Below are 24,424 nucleotides of genomic sequence, written 5' to 3'. Positions count from 1 at the left end.
AAAAAACAACAACAGTGGCGACATCTGTCCAGAAAAAAATTAACTAAATAATAAAAAATGTAGTTTATTGTTGCAGATTAAAATAATAATAGAGTATTATATTATATTGGTTTCTATTGGTTAATTGGGCATGTTTGTTGATTTGTATTATTATTTTTTATCAATATATATAATTAAATGTTTGTGTGTAGATTAGATCTCTGGAAAGAAGATAGACTAATTTAAAAATGGTTAAATTTGGTTTTTTTATTTAATCTGATTTTAGTATGGTTAGGTTAGGATTTTGTATTAATTGATTATATTAATCCACCATAGGCAGAAATGTAGAATATGAAAAACTTGGTATAACTTTTATACTTTAGAGTTAAATCATACACTTACGTGCAAACAGCATGGTGTCCGTGATCTACCGCAGGTAGTTTGCCTACCTGATAATATACTGCTGCGAATCAGAATTTTTATTTTGGACAACGAAAAAGTTAAGATTAATTTTGAACACCATACACCGAATATTAAATAACGAATTGAACAAAGTTTGAGTCATATATAGAGTTGGTACATTTAACAGGCAACGATGTGCACGGGTTCAGTTAGTTCTATAAAATTATTTGAAAATTATTTTTTATATTTAGTTGACGCCTTGATTATATATAATACCGTTTCACTAATCTACTGTCTGATACTTATTTAGGGGGGGGGGGAGGGTTGATACGGTGTATTATATCGAAAAAAATTATTTCACAGGAATAATGCTCTCAGGTCTTGTAAAATTGTCGTATATTGATAACTATTTTTTTTTCTTATTAAATGATAAATTGTAGACAATTTGCTGTTTATTATTAAGCAACTGTTGCTATATATAGGTACTTCCTATTGAAATTTTAAAATACACAATTTATTTTGGGATCGAATGATTATTAATATTTGTGCATAATTAGCGTGGATAACCTATATGTGTTCGTTCACCTTCACACTCATGTTATCTGTGATTAGGTATCTATTATCTATGATACTATGTCTTACAGTAGTATCTATGAAAACATTTTAATTGATTATCTGATTGGAAACATATCTTATAAAAAAATACATTTGCTTTATAAAAATAATAATAAATTAATTTGTTTTCAAAATAAATAGTTATTAATTAGTAGTATACAAAAATAGTTATATTCTTATTAGACAAACGAGTAACGGATTATTGTGTTTCGACATATAGTATTAAAATGCATAGTGCATACTATGCAGTGATGTCTTAGTGATGTTATTATAAACGATATGAAAACGACCTTGATAAACTATAATACCTAATGATAATAATATATTTAAGGCCAAACTTCCAAGTAGATAGGTTAGGATTTTAATATTTGTTTGACCGCCGTGAAATATTTTACCCATAGAATAAATAAAAGTATAATTATAGTCATTTTTTAATCATATGCAATAAATAAAAACTTACGCTTGAATAAAAAAGGTCTTATCGTGTAACGTATTACCTAGTGAATTATCTATTATTGCTTTTAGTGTATGTTTGAAATACACATTGTAATAATTGTTCAATAGTAAAAATACATTTTAAATAATACTTGTATAATAATTATTATGATTTATGATTTCCCATGACATTTATAATATATATTATGTAGGTGTACAAAATTATATTAAATGCATTATATACCTATTTATAACTTTACTTACTATATTATATTGTAAAATACAAGACTTTTAGAAAGAAATTTTAACGACCTTAAAAAATGTGTTTATTTTCCTGTGGACCTTTTAATTTGAAAAATCAAAACAATATACACATGGTTTATAAACATGGATTCAATTCATAATTATTGATATTTTAATTAATTTTAAAACTAAACTAATGTTGATACACGGTTATTTTCATAAAAGTATACCTATAATGTACATTCATAAATCGTAATAATATTAATTGCTAATCAGTTTTTCGACGACATAATATTATTTTCAGAAGATTCAACACATTTGCTTTTTTTGTCCACCACTCTATGTTTAGCCGAACACTTTTTGAAATATGGTTGATGGTCGATAATTTTTTGACGCCAAGCCTCTGTAACAATTTTTGTAGTATTAAATTCTAAACGAGACCACCACAATGACTAAACATTGGTTTACTAAGTGATTTTTTTTATCAGTATTTTTATGGGACAGTAAAAAAAAGCTACGAAGGTTTTAGTAGTCCTGTTTATCAATTGGAAATTATTTACTTAACTATTTACCTAATTATAATTCAAAACTAAAAAAAAAATGTAATTTTGTCGATTTACCATGAAGCTCAATCAATGACGGTGATTCGCCTCCATAGTCCTTAGGCATATATTTTAATGGCACGTGCTCCAAGAAAGTTTCAAAATGACGATGTACAATCATCTAAAATCAAATCGTAATTATTCAAAAATCTAATTTTTTGTAAATGCATTTGTATAACACTCACTCTCTTTCGAATTTTCGCCTTAAGGAGAGGTTTAAACATCGCCATTATCGCACTCAATATGGCTGGTGGATTTATTATGTGGATCTGAGCCACGCGCTCTGGATAAGCTTTCTGTAATTATATTTACGCATTAAACAGATTTAATAAATTAATTCTGGACATACATTATCCAACCAAAACCGTTGTAACAATAAAATCATATATTATACATAGGTACCTGTATTATCATATTATAATAAAAACATATTTTTATAAATCTATAATATTATTTGATACTTCACATTTAAAAAAAAAAAAAACCCGTATTGTTGCGAACTCGACGTGAGCTCACACTCGCATTAATTCATATCATATAGTATTACGGCTTACCCAGGCGTATAAGAAAAAACGGCGTAACAGCCCTAATGGATATCTGGCCAAATGACCTAACCGCACCGTCCTCATGTCGATAACGAGCACGAGTTTTGTATGATCTATTCCTTGGGCGAGATAAAGGTCGGCCAAACATGTCAAGTGCATGGCTATACCGGCTGGGCTGTAATCTGATGTCGGCGTATCTTGGCGATGCATATACACTGCTAGTTTTCGGCCACCGTCCATTACCGTAGGTACCAAACCCACGAGTCTAAGCAAAAAAAAAACTCAAAATATTAAATTCCACTTTGCCAATATTCATCAGAACAAGTAGGCACTTGTCTAATATTAACGCGCGTATATTATATCGTACGCATTTACCTATCGTCCGTTTAGCTACAGGTATTATTGTGCCCATTAGATTTTCGTGCTAACGAAAACTTGAAAACGAACGTACAGAAAACAAACTTACGTCGTGTCATATCCTTTTATCATCTCCTTATTCGTTTTTGGATCTCGGTTGCTCATTATTTCCGGCAAGATGGTTTTTAGTTGAAAGTATACTGGCAAGTTGTCTTTGACTCTTTCCACTTCATTCTTATTCATAACCAGGTAGTTCTCCATCCACCAATCCAATTCCACTTTAATAAAAAGTTGTTCATATATTATCTATTAATTATTAATTGTTTTCCTCAAGAAAATGTGTTATTTTATATATTATGCCATTTTTTTTTTTTTTGCAAATTTCTTCGTAAATATAATAGTTGCTATTTATTTGTTTCAGGTAAGTTACGCACACAAGAAATCTCGTTTTCATTACTATCATACATTATAAGACCGTGAGTTTGTTAATTGGGTATTATGTAACATATAAATACATGGTATAGGTAAGTATATTAATTATTATTAACTATACGGTATAAAAATAATAGCCATCGCGTGGACGGTTAACTATTAGCTCTTAACTGCTTGTTGAGATTATTGGATCTTCAAAAAATATGGTCAATTAAAAAGGTTTTAAAATGACAGTACATTATTTTAATAGTATAGGCTTGCAGACCCGAACGTGTCTACAGACGCAATTAAATATCATATTATAACGTAATAATACAACAGTGATGTAAATATAATTACTTTTCACATGTCCCACTCCCTACCGGGGCTATTTATTATTGGAGGCCGTGTTAATATCTCACCTCCATCCAACGTGTTCGGCAGGTTAGGTTGGTCGCGAAGCCACTGAGTGAGCTCGCAGACATCCCGGCGTATCGACTCTTCGGTCATGCCCAACAGGCGTCTGGTGGATGCAATGTCATCGGGCAGTGGACCCTTTGGCCGCCCGTAAACGCAGTCTAATGTCCTGTGTATAATGATAATATTAGATATATAATAACATAAAATATGAGTGGAAAAAAACCAATCGAGCGCAAAATATAAATTTTCTACGTGTCGTAATCATTATTCGGATGGACGTTCTCTTGCGTCCGACTGCGGCGGCGGGCGAACGAGTTAATACGATTTTACCCGTATTAGATTGTGTTGTTTAATTCCAAACAATGTCTAGGTACCTGTTTTTTATTATATTTCTCTCTTAAACGTTTAAATCGATTGCAGGACTAAAAACGACGTTTTTATCCCTTCCAAATGTTTGTCTATGGACCGTATATACATATGTATTATATTACATTGTGTTATTCTCCGAACTAGTTTTTGTATGCATTCGATATAGTATATTATATCAACACACATTAGATAACAGCTTCCTTATGTACTACTATTATACACCCTCTCATTTATGAATAAATCTACTTATCACCAAGTGCAAAACCTTTTTTGGAACACATGCGATGTATACATATGTATATATAATATATATATATTATATATATCATGCATGATACCGACCGGTTGCAAAGACCACTTTCTCTCCGGGGCACATCGGTTCGATTACGAAACATTGCACGTTTTGTCGGTCAAATAAAAACGCACGTTCTCTCCCTCAGACAAAATGTATTTACTGCGGCACTGTTATAATGCAACATCTTGCGATATGTACCTATATTATTATCATAATTTTGTTTTAAACTTTATTATTATAATTATGTGAAAGATATTAGTGAAGGTGGGTATTAACGTATACCTATAACTGACGAACATTTAATAACGTATAATTCGGTACTAATAAGGTGATCGCTTTGTATATTATAATTTATAATTAAATATAGTTTTAGAGAAGACTGGAAAATATTAGTGAGACGATTACCAAAAAGTCAACAATTCATTATATACGTAAAGAGGTACACGATGCCGTAGGCCCAACTAGCAACAAATTGTTGTGGGGTGACAGCCGTATTTTTATAGCTCATATTTTCTCCTTATTAAACAGTATGGACATTTCCCCTATACTCCCCCTAACTAAGTTGGTATATATTTGCAAACAGCTTGTAATAAATATGAATTTACATCAATATTTATCTAGTATTATTCACTAAACATGCACACATACATTTTTTCCTTTAATAATATATTTATTCAAATTCTGATTATTGGAATTTTTAAATACACTTAGTAATGACCATATTTTACATTATAAGCTTTAGTTTGAGTTTATAAGTAAAAAATCAACATAATAATTTACTGTAAAGCAGGTTGATTCTTATTTGAAAAAAAAAGAAGATGGTATCGCCCAGGGGCTAGGACACTCCTTAAATGGAATAACAAATCTTAGCATTTTCTAAATTTTAAAAACAGTAGTATAGCATACTCATTCTTAGCCAACCGTATGCCTCATTGCTGAAATCAATTTTTGTGAATTATTATCTAAGTGTCATTACAGAATTTCAAAATCTGAGAAATATATATTTCTAACGGAATCATATTTTCTCGTGATACCTTACGACGTTATCGGTGCTTAGGTATACTGACGTCATACCACGACGTTCACCAAATACTTTCCAATAAAGTGATTTCTATTCGATAAAATAGAAGAAAATGTACACACGCGGTATTAGAGCACATACGCGACATCTACATGCAACGACATACTCGAACAATAATATCACCGCGTATCGGATTTAAAACAATCAAATGTAGTATTAAATAGTATAAGGCACGTTAATAGGTATAAAAAAAATTCATTATCATAACAGACAAATTAAACGAAAATAAATTATCAACAGCTCATCGTTCTACACCTGCTTATCACATATTATATTATAACAACAATAACAAATTATTCGTGTGTGTAGGTTTGTTTGTTTAATTAATTCACTCACCTGGTCATCTTGATGTACTCGGCTCGTGCTATGTTCGCGAACTGAGTGTCTTCGTATAGTTTTTTTTTTCACATAATTTACTATACGTAACCAAGGCGTTTACGGTTTCAAAAAACTGGATATTACTAAACAACTACTATTTATAAAACGTGACCATCATGTGAGGGGGATCTCGTGGAATAGAGGGGAGTAGTGCTGGAGATCGTTGCGGCAGTCTGATTTCTATGCGAATGTATCTATATGCGTGTAATACGGCACATTAAAATGTCACGAATACACGCTTAAATTACCTTGAGACCGGTTTTGCGTGGTTTGCGTGGTTTGCGTAGAATAAAAAGGTCAGGGACCTTATAATCAACCTACATTGTCAAAAGCTCAATAGTTACAGAAAAAGTTTAATGATAAAATTACCTATATGCTTATTATAGTTATTATTATTAATTGTAGCGTAAACCGCGCATAAAAGATTAATTTTCGTGGAGAGTGCGTTAGAAAATAAATACATACCTGCCTACTTCAAAAGGTGATAAGGCAATTGGTATTATAATAAATTATGAAAATCCTTGAACGCGAGAATACGTTAACTCTTTCAGAGAAATCCTTATTACATTTTTTGGCAAAAAAAATAAAATACAAATCTCGTTTATAATTTTCTCTTCTAATCCCCATACATATTTCAAGTTTCTTGCAAATATAATTATAACTTTGAAAGTCCATTAATTAAAATTATAACGTTCTTAATGTTAGCTACAACACAAACTACAGTACAAACATAAATTTATTTATTTGATGAATTACTTTGTGTGGAATATAAATATCTGTTAGAAAATTAATATATAAATGTTCAATAAAAATGTAAAAATACTGAAATGAATTTATAAAAAAAATGTGACATTTATTTGCGACATTGGCTACCTAAATATATTTTGTTTACGTCTTTGTGAATAAGTCTGCCGAATACCAAACGTTATGTATTTTGGATTTTTTACTAAACAATTATGTTTATTTAGTGGTATAATATGTGTTTACAATAAACTAAACGTGTTTTTAGTTAAAAATAATAGTGTTTTACTTACATCGAATGAATTGTCCCCGACTTACACAATTGAAAACTGGTTTGGTTTGACGTGTTGAACGAATAAGCAGCGGTTGTGTATCATTTGTTTTTGTCTCAGTAGGAACAGTCACGAATTAATAAATGTAAAGCTTCGGTGTCCTCTTTACAGTTGGACACAATCGAATGAACATTGTAATCGCGTGAAATACCCAGTGGTTCATAAAAAGTAGTGCACGAGAATGTATAATGAATTTTTCCACTCTGTTTGTCCCCCTTAAATAAAATAAAATACATCAAACCGTTTTATTTTTTATCCCAAGTGAAATACGAACCAGCAATGAGTATACTAACCAAATTTTAAAAACAAATGCTCAACATTTTTTTTTTTTATATAATAAACCTAATTAAATGTTTATATAAAAAATCTCATCGGATATGATAATATCATGTAGGTAATGATTTATTCGTATGAAATGTACACTATGACGGTGTCAGTCGAGATCTGAAAACGTTGCATAATCAAATCGTGAATGTCATCCAGTGATAATATTATCACTGGATGTAGGAAAGTATAGTGTATATAGACAAACGAAGTACATATTATGCATCGACATAGTTTTAACATTCGTTAGGACATTTGAGGATAGATTTTAAAGCTATTACAAGTTACATTAATTTTTAAAATAGATAAAAATAAATAAATAAATAACACCTTGAATATTTGCAATTTAAGTCCAAATGTCCCCCCTTGTTAATTTTTAATCTTAAATACAATTTAAATCTTACTGAATTAAAATATAAATTATGCTAAGTGTTTTACCTACTATTATAATATCGTTCATTGTATTATTTAAACATAAATATTTTATATAAAAATATATTTATATTTCTTTGAACCCCTGATCTTACATTTAGTATAGTTATAGTAGTATATAGTAGTGGCATAACATTTACATTAAATTAATTTCGTATTGGAATAAGTAAAATATTGTTCGCAGAAATCGATCGACCTTAGAAAAAATTATTTAACTATACATCTGTCATTAATTAATATTAAAAAGGATAAATTCATATAACCTTAACACCAACTTTTTACAATGCACTTAATATTAAAAGTTTGTCATACACCTTTGAATATCAAATATGGAAAATTAATAAAAAAAATCATAGGTGATTTCAATTATTCTTTAACAATAGTAGAATATAAGGATACTTTTATTTTGTAATTATTTCAATTTTAAAACGAAGTTATTGGTTTTTATTAATTATTATCATGTTTTTATTCGTTAACTTGAAAAATACTTTTTGGGATGGAAAAAAATCGAAACAGATTTACCCAAGCGTTTTTATTGAATAGAAACAGAATACCGGTTATCCTTTGTAGAGATTATTTTTCAAACTCCCATATTTTTCACAGTTTTGTGTGTTTTTATTTGTCAAAAATGTCTGTTGACATCAAATATTAACATTATGTTTTTATATATTTAATATTATTATCTCGTGAAGTTTATACAAGTATAATATTTATAAAGAGTATATTTACTCTAAGTTTAAACGGATTACAGGTTAAAAACTACGAATACATAATATCCTACATTTTGTAATAATAATACAGCTATATTATTATTTATAAAATTGTTTTTACGCTCTTAGTATATATTACAATGGTTCAAAATTCAAATTGAATATTCAAATTTTTCAAATGGCAGTAATTTATAATTGAAATCAGGTGTCAGATGTCTGATTACATAAATTGTACGCGTTTATGTACTTCCAATTTAATAAGTCACTGAACTCTGGTTGAATAAACAATATTTTGTTAGGGTTAAAACTTAAAATGGCCTTAAGTATATTGTTATGTGTGAATAAAATACTATTGGTATAGAAAACACGCAATGTGATTTTTTCACTCATTTCAGCTTTTGTGTTATTTTTCGTAAAATTAAACACTATCATAATATTCATAACATTACATTTTGAAAAAAGAACCGTTTTCTTACTTTTTTTTTTAGGTTGTAATAATTGTTTTTAAGTTTAAATTGCAACCAATATTATTTTTATTTGTATAGATTCTGAAGAATTTTCTAAAAGTGTTTTACACAAAAATCGATTATTGCACTAAAAGTGCATTATTTATAACTTTATAACTATATAACTTATAATTAGTTCAATTTTTTTTTTATATACGTGAAATTGGTCATTTCCATAGTAATATCCACTTTAAACCACCAATAATATTTTGCAAGTAATTTGTAAGTTTGTTTTTAAGAATTTTCAAGTAAATCGTTTTTGCGTAACTGTATAGAATGGCGATGGCCCACCTAAGTTATCCTAAATTATCGAAATCTATATTAAAATATGATATATTTTAATTTTCATCAAGAATTTGCAAGAGTGTTTTTGGACATTACTCACTCACTCACAGGCACATCACAAAAGGGGGAGAGTCTTAGAGGGCCTGACCCCTAAGAAACGTCAATGTCCCCGAATAACTGGCCCTTTCAATTTCATTTTTAAATATTTTAGATATTATTATTATTTTAAATTATATTTGGGTCAAAAGTAAAAATTTCCTAGTAGTTTTCAAAAGCGACGTGGAAAACAAAAGAAAAATTAAGGAAACACTTTATAAATAAAAAAACGTGAAAATTTAATGCAAGGCTCCTGATATATTGTTACAACAACAGTTGAAAAATATTAAAAATACATAGGCACAATTTTTTTTTATAATCATTTAAAGTTCAAATTTTTACAACATTTATCAAATTTATAATTTAATAATTATTTTGTAGTTAAAAATGTATAAAATGTTTAACTTTTATGGCTAAGGATTGAAAATTTAAAACAAGGTTCCACGTAAATAGGTTATATATAAATTACTTTATTCACAATAATATCATCAAATAATATACTTGGTAATATCATAGGCTGACTGACCGTTTTCGCTCAGAATCGTTTTTCTTACACAATGATATTTTATCATTGAATTCAAATTTAACACCATCCATTTCAGTGACCCACTTGTAACCTACTGTACAGCAGAGCGACATCCACTTACCCACCTTTTTTTAGATATTTTTTGATAAGGAGAGGGGTGGTAGCCGGTAGGGTGTACATAAAGTAGAGAGGGAATAGCAAACTGTTTTGCTACGTGCCTCCTCAGCGGTTACTCAGAAGGTGGCTGCAGTGGACTATTTAAGTTGTGAATTTACCTATCAACGTTTTCAGAAATATAGTTGGTATATATACTGCTTCAGAAGGATAGAGCATCAAAGAATTTAGGAAAAACCCCAGAAGGTCCACGTTTTAGGATTAGCAGAGGCGCTGGGAGAGCAGTCGCCTAAGGGCGCTTGGACTAGAAGACTAATTCTAGACATATGGATTTGGATTGGTAGCAACCACGATCCCATCACATTCCACGTCACACAGGCGCTAAATAGTCATGGTTGTTTTCCGGTTTAAATCTGGTCTCACGGTTGAACCAGAGAAATTTGGCAATGTGAAATTTATCAGTATATTGTTTAAAAATTATTTTAGTAGAAGCATTTTTTGAGAATCATTAAAATATTAAGAGTTTAGGATAGCCTGATTGTCCTTATACATGCAGTTATCAAAATTCAAAATATATAGGTATCGAGTGGTTGAGTTTAGTCATCACTCATCACCAACCAGTTCATATTGATTATTCATATACATACGAAGTGTCAGTGTCATTTATGATTGTTTGATATTTCATACAATTTGATTTTAAAACAATGTTATCGATTGCACAATCAGATCGTGTACAAAATGTACTGTTAGGCGTTATTGAATTTATTTTATTTATTACCTGCGTCGAGGCAGAATAAGTCATCGAGATATTATTCATTGTGTTGATATTGTTTTGTATTCCTGCGCACTCGATTGATTCTCTAATAGTAAAATAGTAAAATATATTTCTTGCAGTTACCTACTGCAGTTGGAAATACGTTTATAAACATTATACTTGCGGCTATATTAAAAAAAATGTTTTATCACCATTACATATTTTATTCGTACAGAAAAACCTAAAATCGCAGTCTCAACAGTTCGTAGGTATACGTAGGTACACGTAATACCTATATCATAACACAATAATCGGGTTTCGTGTATAGGAAAGTGTGCAGCCGCGTTGACCCGTAAACATCGGCTTAAAGTCGAATTAAAGGCGGTTTAAGTCTGCGGGATTACACTCATTACGTTGTCCTGTCGACGCGAACCGCCAAATAGCAATATGGTTGGTCGGGCCGTCGTACAATGTCGGCGGTAGCGGTCTCGTACGATAATAATAATAATAATAATAATAATAATAATATTATTATACAGACGCGCCTTAACCGTACGGCCCGCGGCAACGTAAATGCTCGTGTGAAATGTTGTCGAAAACATCGGTCGTCCCGGGGGTCACGTTACCAGCCGAAGGCTGTGAAATATCCGGACGGCGCGAATCTTCCGAGTGAAAGGTGGAATCTCAAAAGTTGTCGGCCATAATATTCGCCGCCGCGAAATAGAAAGCTACCGCCGCCGCCGCCGCCGTCGCCAGTTTTCGTACGGTTTTTTTTTCCGCGCATCCGGTAAAACTACAATTTGTTATATTATTCGCTCGGACGTCCGTTCCCGCAAATTCGCGTTAAACGTGTTGAACGAATTCGGCGGAAAACGGTGGCGAGCGCTGCACACTCGACGAGAGACGAATGATAATATGCTGCCGAACGGCGGAGACGAGAGCTGATGTAATATTATGCGCGAGCGGCACACTACTGCGAACATCCGTCGTTCTCGCGTTGTCGCATAATATATTTTTACAGCTACTTGACGAATATTTAATTTATCATTATTAACGATTATTACATATTTCGACTGTACCTGCCGCCATCCACGCCGTTCCGATTCCTGCAACTATATATTCGTGGATTACAAAAACCATATTATGTCATACGCCTTCAAACCTGCGCGAGATTCCGTTCAAAATGCCAAAAGTTCAAATTTTGTCAAAATCACGATAGATTTGCAAACTATTTTGTACTTTAAACCATATAACATTAACAAATTTAAAGTGTATGAGAATTGAACAAAGTTGTTCGAAAGTTTCTCATAAAGAAATTTGAACTGTGAATAGGTTTATGCGGTATATAATATAGCCTACAACTAAAATTATAATATTCAATGGTTAATATAAATAATGTATATATGTAATGTGTTTGGCAACAATTAGTTCACCTACCAGATTATTAATAGAAAAATATATTACAACTAGTAATATGAATAAATTATAAAATATCCTTAGATAGAGAAGCTGACATACCATTTCCGCTCAGAATCGTTTTTGTATGACATGATTTATCGTTGAATTAAAATTTAAAATATCTATTACAGTGACTGAGTGACCTACTCGGTACTCAATGATGTAGTACACTCGAATTCTGCTATACAGCAGAGCGACTTCTCTGGTTTTTTTTCAATATATTATCATAATTGTTGCTAACAATTAAGTGGGTAATTAGGTATGTATCTATTATTATTTTACTAATTCTATTTCTTTTATCAATTATTGATCGACAATCATTATATAATTTTTTTCAATACTCCTCCATTATTTATTAAAAATATTTTAATTAACCATGAATGATCATATTATTGTATTTATATGATGGGAATATCAGTAATTTATATACTTATTTAGACTTTAGAGTGAAAGAAAAATTATACTTCACAGAATTCTCCGATGATAATATTTATTACGAAACAATAATCTATTACCTAATTTTATCTCTTCATAATGCAAAATGCAAGTATAGGTAGGCTCTTACAAAACCTACAATTATTTTTTATGCTAAATATATTAAATACAAAAGTGTAATTTTATTTAAAATAATTTCAGTACCTACTTCCTAGACATTTTTACTTAGTTACTAAATTTGAATTACTTTTGTTTTGTATTTAGTTTTATAATAATTCTTATTTATGCTTATCATATTTTGACAATACACGCATATAATTTGAATACAAGTGTATTAGGAAGCATGATCCAGAATCTAGATTGATTATTTAGATATTAACTGTACCGATTTTGTAGTCGAGTCTCGGAGGGGGTAGTATTTTAGAAAACGTTGTTTATATTTAATACTATTGGTATATATATAGATAAAAATAACTAAATAAATAATCAATTTACTTTTGCGACTTCGCCATTTTACTTAATGTAAATAAATATCGTTCATTGTTTATTATTAATTATATGCTGTATACCTCTACACGTATATTACTTTGGGAAACTCTAGTACACGGGAACTATATTGCATGTAATATATATTATTTAGGTAGGTGCCTATAGTTGAACCTATACACTTGTGGCAGACGTCAGTTATACCTATATAGACGAACACGAAGTCGCGGTTTTCTCGAATATAACTTAACGTTAACGAACCACATTTTTTCCCATCGCGTTTCACTGACGTTTTTACTTTTCTTCTTGCGGACGTGCAGGGAGAAGGTATATCACACTCACTCGAATAATATTATACCGAACGTACCTCTATAGTCTTCACCGTGAACATAAGATACGCGTCGTATGGTTTTGATAACATATTATGACCGACGCGCGACGTCCCTTCCGGGGTTGGTCGTGCCAGGGTGATGTGTAAAATGATCTTTGGTGGTTTTTATTTAAGTGCATCTAAGTGTTAGGCACGTCGGGCACTTTTGATACCGCTGCAGTACTGCAATGTGGACTAGGAATGTATTGTAATGAGATCGACTGCGGACGAGATTGAGATCACGTACGGCGATGATATGATAATACGATCAGAGAATGTTTATCGAACGCCGCCTACAATTGTCTATTCATTTTTTATATTATATTATATTATATTGGTAGATATATTGTGTCCGTGCTTACTATGAATTAGAACCAAAAAACGTATGCTCGGTGAATTAGGTAGGTATATTATATAAATTAATCGACATTTCCGACCTTGTTATTGTTGCGCAGTAGTGATGTACAGGTTCTTAATTGTTTTGGGTTATAGCGATGGTTGATCGATAAATGTGTGTCGTGTTCGTTTAACAGCCGTTTAAAAAGTTTTAGCTGTTTATTTTGTATACGTATACGGCAGTGTAACAGGCCTTATCCCTCCTATCGTTAAAAACTTAATCCTGTTCCGTTTTATCCTATATTAATTGAAAATCAATTTCTATTAGTATATAATGCTTTTTAAAGCTCAAAATGTCCACTTTATATATGTGTCATTATCAACGATAAAAAAAATAGGCATGGTAAAGCGTATTCGAATCAATTAAAATAATGTTAAGCTTCCTTGAAGCAAAAATGTATCAACAAAATATTATAATGCAAATTTTAGATTCCATGTTAAAAACATTCAAAATACTATTTTGGCAAAGTTTTCAAATAGAAAATATGTCATACGCAAGTGAATATCAAATATTGTCTGTACTATTTTGAGTTGTTTAATGCTTATTCGATGTGCTTAAATTTTGTTTTAAAAACGATTTATAATAATATTTTTTTGCAAAGTTTTTCACGGGAAATATATAGGTACATTGTTTTCTGGTAGTAATATAATGGCGAATAGACGATAAACGTTACTTCACAAGTTCACGGTCGTCCTTGTTGGTTTTTAACTGGTTCAACGAATAATTAAATTGCTCTACCGGGTTTGGCCACCACTGGGCGGCCTAAATATCCCCACTGTAAACATGCAATAATACGCCCGACATTGACCCGACGGACTCTCCGAACTCTGAAGTATTGTTAAAATATAAACATAAACTATAATATCGAATATGTAAATTGTATAACTTATATATATATATCATAATATAATATGTATATCATATTATTATAGTGGTATATACATCACATAATATTCCATGCAAGCCGGCCGCTGCAAGTATCTGCAACGTGTGCCGGAGTTGGCGGCTCGGCGCACAGTCTTGTTTTGGGGTCATCATCTCCTCCACGACTAATCGGCCAAACACGTCGTATTTCAGTCTAAAGCGTATGCGTTTTGTTCAATGCTTATCGGTTATCACCCTGTTGCCCAAATGTGTTATGTTTGTATTATGTACCCGGACCAGATATTATATAATAACTGTATAAAGTCCGACCTACATGGACCATTGTCTATTATGTTCATAATATTATTATTTAAAAATGAATCCTTTAGTTTTTCAAGCTTTATATTTATTTTTGTTCATACGGTTTTAACGACACAACGGCAACGAGTACAGTATTATAAATAAGGACATATAAAAAATAAAATATTACAATGGCTGAACTGAAATTAATTAAATATGTACGATGTGATGAAGAATATTAAAAAAATTATCAGCGTTTGGCATATATTATTTATAATACGCAAAGTACGACATAAGCGGGATAATTAGTATGATAGGTATTATAATAGATTGTATTTAGTATATTGTTTAAATAATACTAAATTCCATAAATAACAATAAAAGTTAATTAACATATTATTAAAACGTGTTTTGATTTTTGTTATAAGTTTGGTGGTCGTTAGGATTACAAAAAGATAAACATATAATATAATAATAGAAATGCTATTTGAGATATACAAATTGTAAAATATACCTAATAGTGTAGTGTAATCTGTATATAATTTATAATATATTTCTCAGATCTAAACTTGAATAGTCATAAATACCTATATAACGATATAATTCAGACTATTTTAAATAAAAATAAGCTTTGTTTATAACACACTCAGACACTCAGTCATGTCATAATATAATTAAAAATTACATTTTGAATGTTGGGTAATTTTATTTATTGTTAAATATTTGAGGCAAGTGATAATTTCTTCTATAATATATCAGTCGTGTACTCGTATTTGCATATGTCTGCAGTATAGTACCTAAATATGTGCAGTGTGTGTGTGTGTGTGTGTGTGTGTGTGTGTAATATGTACGTATTCAATTATAATATAGTTACGTAGGTATCTACTTAAGTACTTAACCAACGTCTTCTTTTATATTTTAAGTGTGTATATTATGTTGTAATATTAGGTCAGTTTGTATTATGGTATTTTTGCCACGTGAAGTGCATTAATTAAGCTATTGATTTTATTTTATTATATTTATCTAAAAGGTAAAACACGCCATTTAGTTTTCAACTTTTAACGTCTTAGATTATAGGTGTACATAATATTATTTTATATGCATTCAAAGACGTGCTACAGTGTGATATATTGCTATAAAAACAGTTGTTTGTGAAAATTATTAGTTATTATTTTGTGTATTGTTACAGCTTTTAAACGTTGTTTTTACACGTATACCAACGTAAAAAAGTTTATAAAGTTCAGCCATAATATTGAAACTCGATGACATTTTGTTGCTTTATGTCTCTATGCTGTAATCTTATGTTATTTAACCTGGTAAATAGAATTTAATGATTTAAAAATTAAAATTACTACTCATATAAAATATGTAAGTTTAAAAAATATAGGTGTAGGTATAGGTATATACAGGCGCGGACTGGTAAAATAGGGCACGGGATGCTACACAATTTAAAGGGCAAATGACAAAAATTGTTGGGGCAAATTTAATACATGTAGATTATTTATAGAATATTAATATATTTTATTTTGTTTTAAGAAAATATTGAACATACGTTAAAAACGTAAATAAGTACCAAGTTACAACTAACTTTCAATCGAAATTGTACAATATTATAGATTCCTAGTAATCGAAAGTTGGTAAAAATCTGCTGTTCATTAGGTGTCTAGAGTCTTTAAATATATAATAAATAATATTAGGCAAATATATTTTAGGGCAAGGGATTCTGTAGTATCCCAGCATCCCAGCCAGTCCGCGCCTGGGTATATATTGGTATACAAGGTGATCAGCTATTTAAGTGTCTACACTCATTATTTCAAAAAATGTTATAAAAATATGTTTTTTACATAATTTTATGTCAATGTAAAATAATATTTTAGAAAAATAAATATGTACATTTTTAAAAAATATTATCGTGGTCACGAGTAGTTAATTAGTTGGAACTTATTATTATTTAAGCTTTATAGATAAGTGTATATAGTAGTGTACTTGCGGGGTACCTAACATTAATGTCACTCTACTCAGACATATAATAAAATATAAATTTAAACATAATATGTCAAACTGGATACAGAAAACTGGTGCGAGATTCGATCAACATAGTGGTTATATACAATACATGTATTGTACATTTGTGGCATAATTATGAATGATAATTGAAATAATTTAAAATCGATTCGGCCGTCTTTTCTGTCACTTAAAAACAAGACCGTGAAAATTAAAATATATCTTCGATGTACTGATATAAGAGATGAGAGTATACAAGACTCGGTACCAAAAAATAAATGTGCTAAGTACATGGAACTTATTAGACACTCGCCCAAAGAAGTTTTTGCAAAAAAAATAAGAAACTATTTGTTTTTTTAAACATCATTATTTGCAAACCCCATTATATTTATTCCTCGCTCTGAATCTAAAAATTGTAATTAAATTTAATGTTTATTGTTATCAAAATATTGTATAAGATTTTAATTTATGTTTCAGGTAAGTGTTTCGTGATATTAAATAACATCTTGCATTATACATTTTATGCAACGATACCTACTAAAGTACTAAATATATGCAAAAGCTGAGATAATGGTATGTAATAAATTTATTGTTTATTGGTATTAATTTATATGATATGTAGTCACGTTATCGATTTATACATATTTTATTTGAAATATTAATAATAACTCCGATAATAGTTAAGTCATTAAATAGGTGAGACTATATTATAATAAATTTTAATGTACTTACGTTAATTTAATACGTAATAACGAGTGGTGGTATTACATAAATGTAAATTGTAAAACCATTAGTATCAACTAAATTTAGTTGGATTCGTGTTCATTTTTAAATCTTGTTATACTTTTGATGGGATATTACTGATATTAGGCATTTTTACTACAGATAGGCGCTATAGTATTTGATTTACTATGAACACAATATGAACTATGATCCTTAATCCTTATTATCGATATAGAGCACTTGAGTTTCATCATTTAATCTAATAATATTGATATATAAGTACCTACTATTAGTCCGTCAATAACATAATTTATAAAAAATAACAGTTAAATAATACTTTTAATACATATAAAATATTTTTTAGTGTACGTTGTAATAGTGTAGTAAATTAGAATACGGTCAATAGACAGAGAGAAAATGAAAGCGAGAGAGAGAGCCAGAGAGGTATACTATGTAGTAGATTATTTCGATTCAAAAACGTATTCATGCGTTTCAAAATAATTAACCACATAATGTTACTTCATTTATTTGATTTATTTTATTTTTTCTATGGTTTATTTTTGTATAATCTTTATACTCATTGTCTTTTTAAATAATACGAGGAGTGTATTACATTTTTCAATTTAATCGGTCAGATTTTGTCCAATTTTATTGACATAAAAGCTTGATTGATATAATTTATTATTTCGATTATTTACTTATTATTTACGCAAATTTACGTCCACGTCATTTTATAAAATCATTGTAATTTATTTTCAAGTCATTGATCAGGTACCGATAATAACATAGGCACTCCACATAACAGTAATGATTCGTCTTTTCGATTAACGTTGTTATTAATTATTATTTTTTTATCGGGTAACACTGCAGTAAGGTGTGCGCTGTTTGGTGTTTCGACGTTGTTAACATTTTTGTCAGTTGTAAATTCGTTTAAATAAAATAATATTATAAACGAGGTCGTTGCGGTTTACGATCGCAGGGACGTCTCAAAAGCCGAAATTCGATACAAAACGGCACGGTATATGATTATGACCATTAAAATATTTCCACGACACTATATGCAGTAGTTGTTGTAAACGTCACTAAAACTCGAATGCCTATTATTATTATTATTATTATAACCAGCCGGGTCACACGGCGATAAAACCGCATTAATAAGATAACAGTAAAGTAAAAATATGTATACACTCGTACGTATGTGTATAATATAATGCACATGTGTGCGAGTGTCCGCCGTCCTTGGGTTAGACGTGTTGTAGGTCGCGCGCGCCTGTGCGATAGGTGCGGCCGATGGCGGCAACGCGTCGGTCATAATATATATATATATATATATGTAATATTCACACACTATATATATACGCAACACGGAGTACGACGCCACGGGCAATGTCTTCTTGATTGGAAAACTTTGTCGGGAATTGGAATTTATGAAGATGGCCGTATAGATTTATTAGTTCACTAAGTTTTGAGTCATCGGGTCTAATTTGTTTTGTCCTCCAAGTCTACAGAGTATATCTGTATGGGCATACCTGTACACGAACAGTGCATTATAATATATTATATTATATTGTATGATATAATCAGATGGCGTGGACCCAATGTCCTAATGGAAATGTGCGACATGTCGCGATACGCACAGAGATAGGAGGTACGTTAGATATTATACGCCACGCATTACACATTTAATAATATTTGTCCTGCAGTGTATAATACAGTTCGATGGCTTTGTACGCGTTTTTTTTTTTTTATTTTGATATATAGGACAGTATAGGTATTTGTTTTTCGTACTACGCCCAAATATCCCGAACGATTGTGATACGTGACACAGATCAAACATACGTTTAAACTATTGTCTATAATGACACTGCAGTGATGGTTGTGTAATATTATAATATAGCCCATCGAAACGCAATTAAATTGTCCGACCTATAAATTATAATGCAACATTTTATTGAATTCTTTTTGACGAAAACAATAAGTTTAATATCTTTATGTAAATTACACTGTTTGTTTAATGGTTTAAGAATAATATTTGTGTTCGATGTTGATATTGAACGTTTTGATACACAAATAATAATAATAATAATATATTGTATACATTTAATGTTTTTATTTATTGTTTTATTCTCGATAACACATTTTCGTTATTTTGTTTTAATTATTCATTTTATCATCAATTGTACAAAAATACGAGAGAAAATAATTATTGAAAACATCTATTATTTTATTGTTGAATTTCTTAGGTATGCTTTTTATATGGTTAAATTTCTTTACAGGTTGCCAAAATGTTCTAGATTTTTCTGATATAATTTATAAAATCATATACGTAATTATAAAACTATGTGCATCGACCCTACAGTCTAAAAAAAATAGCCGGTCTAAAATGTGTTAACATTTATCAGTTCGCAATCACATCATTACATTTGTACTATTATTTAAACAAAATGATATTGTCTTGTATAATATACTGCATTATCGTTTAGCTGTATCTTGACATTATATTTTATTATTTGTATTCTATAAACCTATAGTATACAAATACTATAACAGTGACGTCAAGTAATATCGCTGTTATACATCAATATTTATCATTGTTCGACGATGGTATTTTATTTACCTACCTCATTCTGTGCAATATAAAAGTGATTTCATCGATACGGCAACCTAAAGGCATTTAAGCGCGAATTACGGTCGAGAAGGCGTGACCACATCTCACCATACACGGGAGGTCTGGTTACGTTGCCAGTTTTTTGTTTTATTTTAATTTTTTTTTTTAGGTCAGTAGGATACTATACACATTAAAAATAATTCTCATTTTATTTGATACACACAGAAACTAGTAGGTATATAATATGTTACGCGTAAATCGTTTCCTATCGTTGATCCACAATACAATATGTAAGCAAATTACTACTATAATATAAAAGTCGACTTAGCTCTCTACTCAGATTATTATCTTTTTAAAACGATGATTAAACACATAAACTAGTTAAACTAGTAGATTTATTGTGCCTGAATTTTAGTTTTCTGTAATTAACATAAAAAAATATCTATAAATAACACTAAAAGCTGTTTGCCTCTTTCAATACGACGTAATAATGTGAAGATATTTTTAACGCATCATTTGTATATCATATACTATAATTAACGCATGCATTTCGATTAAAATAAAGAATACCTATTTACATACATCTCAAAATTTTTAAGTCCAATATAATATAGTGTAATAATACCATTATAAAATAATTTACACAAATTTACATTTCTTGCAAATGTATTTTGTGATTTAAATACGATTATATTTATATCCCGATTTATATGTAAATTCAAATACCTACACTGTAATCCAGCATTTTATAATAAATTCAATATATTATTCTTATTAATTATTATCAATTAACTATAGTGAATTGATTAACCGGTAACTATAATCAGTAATCAAATACTATAATTGGTTGTATCTTATTACCAGACACCAGTTAATTGTACGTTTAATATCCCTACATGCATTTTACAACTACTTGTTATAATACCATATGACTTGTTGTTTTACGCATACAATAAGGGTTGACGGTATTTTTTTCAAGTTTTTGTGTACAAAACCTTCACTCATATTATGAAAACCGACAGTCTACAACAAAGTTGAAACCATTTCGTGACTCGTAAGAAAGTATTAGGAATCGTGTTCAACCTGCGGAACTTTTATACTATATCCCACATAATGTATATACCTATACTTAAGTAGTGAAGTATTTATTATACCTATCTTATTCAAATATTATCTTTTAAATTAAAAAGTCTACAAACATTTCTAATTTTTCTTCAACAAATAAAAATGAAATGTCAAACACGCGGAGTATGTACTTAAAAAAGTTTCAATATTATCGATAACTTTGAGTAGGCTGTAGAGAAAAAAAGTTATACTTTTCATTTATACTTGATTTTTTTTCAATACTATACTTTTTAACGTTGGTAATCAATGTGCACAAATGTTGTGATGCATATTATTCAATTAATCGAAAATATAATATATAATATTTATTGTACTTTGGGTCAATATGTTTAATTCATGTTTTTAAAGTAATAATTCCGTTAATAACATTATGCAATAATTAATATTTTCTGTGATTTAATTATTTCTTGCTTCAGTTTTAATTAAAATTTTATATCAATGAAATATGGTCGCAATTTTTAGAAGAATCCACCACATATTATTCTATACAACATTTAATAACCTTACACGGGAAAACTTCAACGATTAATTGTATTTGTTTTTCCTCTTGTATTTAATTATAATATAATAAAACGATGTGTGTATTTCAGTAGTAAATTAATTACTCTCAAAATATTGTTTAAATGCAATATGATAAATAATAATCTCTATATTAAAATGATAAAATATATATTTTCAACATACCCCCCCAAAATGACATACTCGTAAGTCGTCTTACGAAATCAATTTAAACAAACAACTTATAAGACAGGATATTCTATTGTGTGAAATTAAGTTCGCAATGTAATTATTTAAATAGTAATAAAACAAATGCTCATTAATAAAAACAAATTAAATATAGGTAGGCTACTTAAATAATTTACTAATTAGGTTAATTAATTATACTTACCAGCCATTACATCAAAAAATACATTTAACATCGTTTCGTTTTTGTGGACTACCTATAATCGATAGTATTTATTTAAATCCTAATTTGTATGAATGAACTTATAAAATATATCGTGTGTTAATTACCATATATAGGTACAAAATTAGTAACTCCGAAAACTCAACATAGCGCTTATTTAAGCCCATAAAAGCTATTATACGTACCAATTATTACCAATTTATTTAGTTAATAATTACGTTCAGACTTATGTATAGTTTTTAATTTTTAGTTAAGTCTAATTTGGCATGATTAATTAATAATTCCCTATTCCTAGCACGTTTTGAGATAATAATTTGAAATGTTGTACTTACATTTTCAACGCAGTAATCAATGCACTATATCATAAACGGACCATAACACGAACACTGAGTGACTATAATCAGCTGATGCCTTCGTCGTGCTATCGTAGTAAAGGCAAGCGCAGAAATAATCAAGTTTTACGGTTTATGAAGGGCATTAGGTGCGAGACTTCAAACTATAATACATAAATTAGGTGCAGAAAATAGTGGTTCTTAAAGTCCATCTTTTTTCGAGAATTTGTATTATAGTATTGTGTGTTTGTGAGGTTTATAATAACGACTGGTTCTAATTACGCAATTACCTATAATTTTTCATTAATCACGTAGGTATATTACCTTGGAACTTGACAATCACTAATAGAAGGCAATTATATAGTGTGTAGTATTTTGCATGGCTTAAAATATAAAGATGGATATAGGCAATATATTGTGGGTACTATTTTTACTAGTGATTTTTAAGAGGACTGTGTAATGAATAGTAATAAAATAGTATATGTATTTAATGAGAATAATAATTCATGAAATAATAAATACGGAAAAATAGATACTTACCTATTATTAAGTTCATTTTCATCAATAGTTATTATAACCAATGATTTTGCAATTATTTTTTTTATATACATATATTTTGAATAAATAACACAAAACATTATATTATTCTTAATGATAATTTTAATTTTTTTTTGTATATATAATATGTGTATAATATTTCACTCGTTCTGCAGTCGTACCCATATGTTATTAAAATATTAACTGTTCAATTTATAGATACGCGGGAAGTATAGGATCAGTGGAAGATTTATGAACAGGGGTCCCCAGGGTCAAGAGAAGTAGGTATATTCGAAAATTCCGTGCCTCAGCATAGATATTAATTTTTGTTTTACATACCTAATACATATTTTAATTATGATTTTTGGAATTTTTATAAATTTTAAGAACATCTACATATATTAAAAAAATATATATTTTATTGTCTACTGTATTTATAAAGGCTTAGTGGCATGCCGACGTGAGACTATTTCAGAGAGCTTTTATTTGGATATTACAAATCTGCAGACTTTAATAATAACCTAACCTAACCTAAAATATACACTGTAAATTATTATGTGCAACTATATAGGATATGTAAATTCTAAATGACGTTCATATAGAAGCGCCAAAGTACAGCGGTTCTTAAACTATGGTCCGCGACACTCGTGTCATTAAATTTTTATGAAACGTTTTGTGTAATAAAAATAATTATAAATGTGTTATGTGTACCTATGCTTTTATGTACCCACTTATGTGATTTGTAAAATAAATTACGTATTAAAATATTGATTGTGATGATAGCATGAGATATTTTATAAAAAACAAGGTATTCGAAAGAAAATTGGTTGGGGGTCCGCTATTTCTTAAGGTCTTTCGATAGAGGTCCGTGATCACCAAAAGTTTAAGAACCGCTGGACTATAAGAATGGCCCAGTACAAGAAACC

The 24,424-nt window shown here is 29.6% G+C and overlaps 2 protein-coding genes across 6 annotated transcripts in view; one reads left to right on the top strand and one right to left on the bottom strand.

Annotated features, from left to right (window-relative positions):
- LOC132949747 (AF4/FMR2 family member lilli-like) overlaps positions 1-24,424 on the top strand; it is a 159,045-nt gene that overhangs the window by 41,163 nt on the left and 93,458 nt on the right. The gene's annotated exons all lie outside the window — the stretch shown is intronic.
- On the bottom strand, positions 1,750-23,097 carry LOC132949591 (uncharacterized). 3 transcript variants are annotated; one of them, XM_061020570.1, is made up of 7 exons: positions 22,962-23,097; positions 4,012-4,175; positions 3,288-3,456; positions 2,831-3,086; positions 2,462-2,572; positions 2,295-2,397; positions 1,750-2,077 (listed from the first exon to the last, which is right to left on the bottom strand). In XM_061020570.1, coding segments are annotated over exons 1-7 (936 nt in total). In that variant the 5' UTR covers positions 22,964-23,097; the 3' UTR covers positions 1,750-1,946. The 3 variants fall into 3 exon arrangements, with proteins under 3 accessions (XP_060876553.1, XP_060876552.1, XP_060876551.1); XM_061020569.1 differs by lacking the exon at positions 22,962-23,097 and adding an exon at positions 7,167-7,348; XM_061020568.1 differs by lacking the exon at positions 22,962-23,097 and adding an exon at positions 6,091-6,240.

This window comes from Metopolophium dirhodum, chromosome 7, assembly GCF_019925205.1.
Source record: "Metopolophium dirhodum isolate CAU chromosome 7, ASM1992520v1, whole genome shotgun sequence".
Lineage (NCBI taxonomy): Eukaryota > Metazoa > Arthropoda > Insecta > Hemiptera > Aphididae > Metopolophium > Metopolophium dirhodum.
This window is presented reverse-complemented; position numbering and strand designations above follow the sequence as displayed.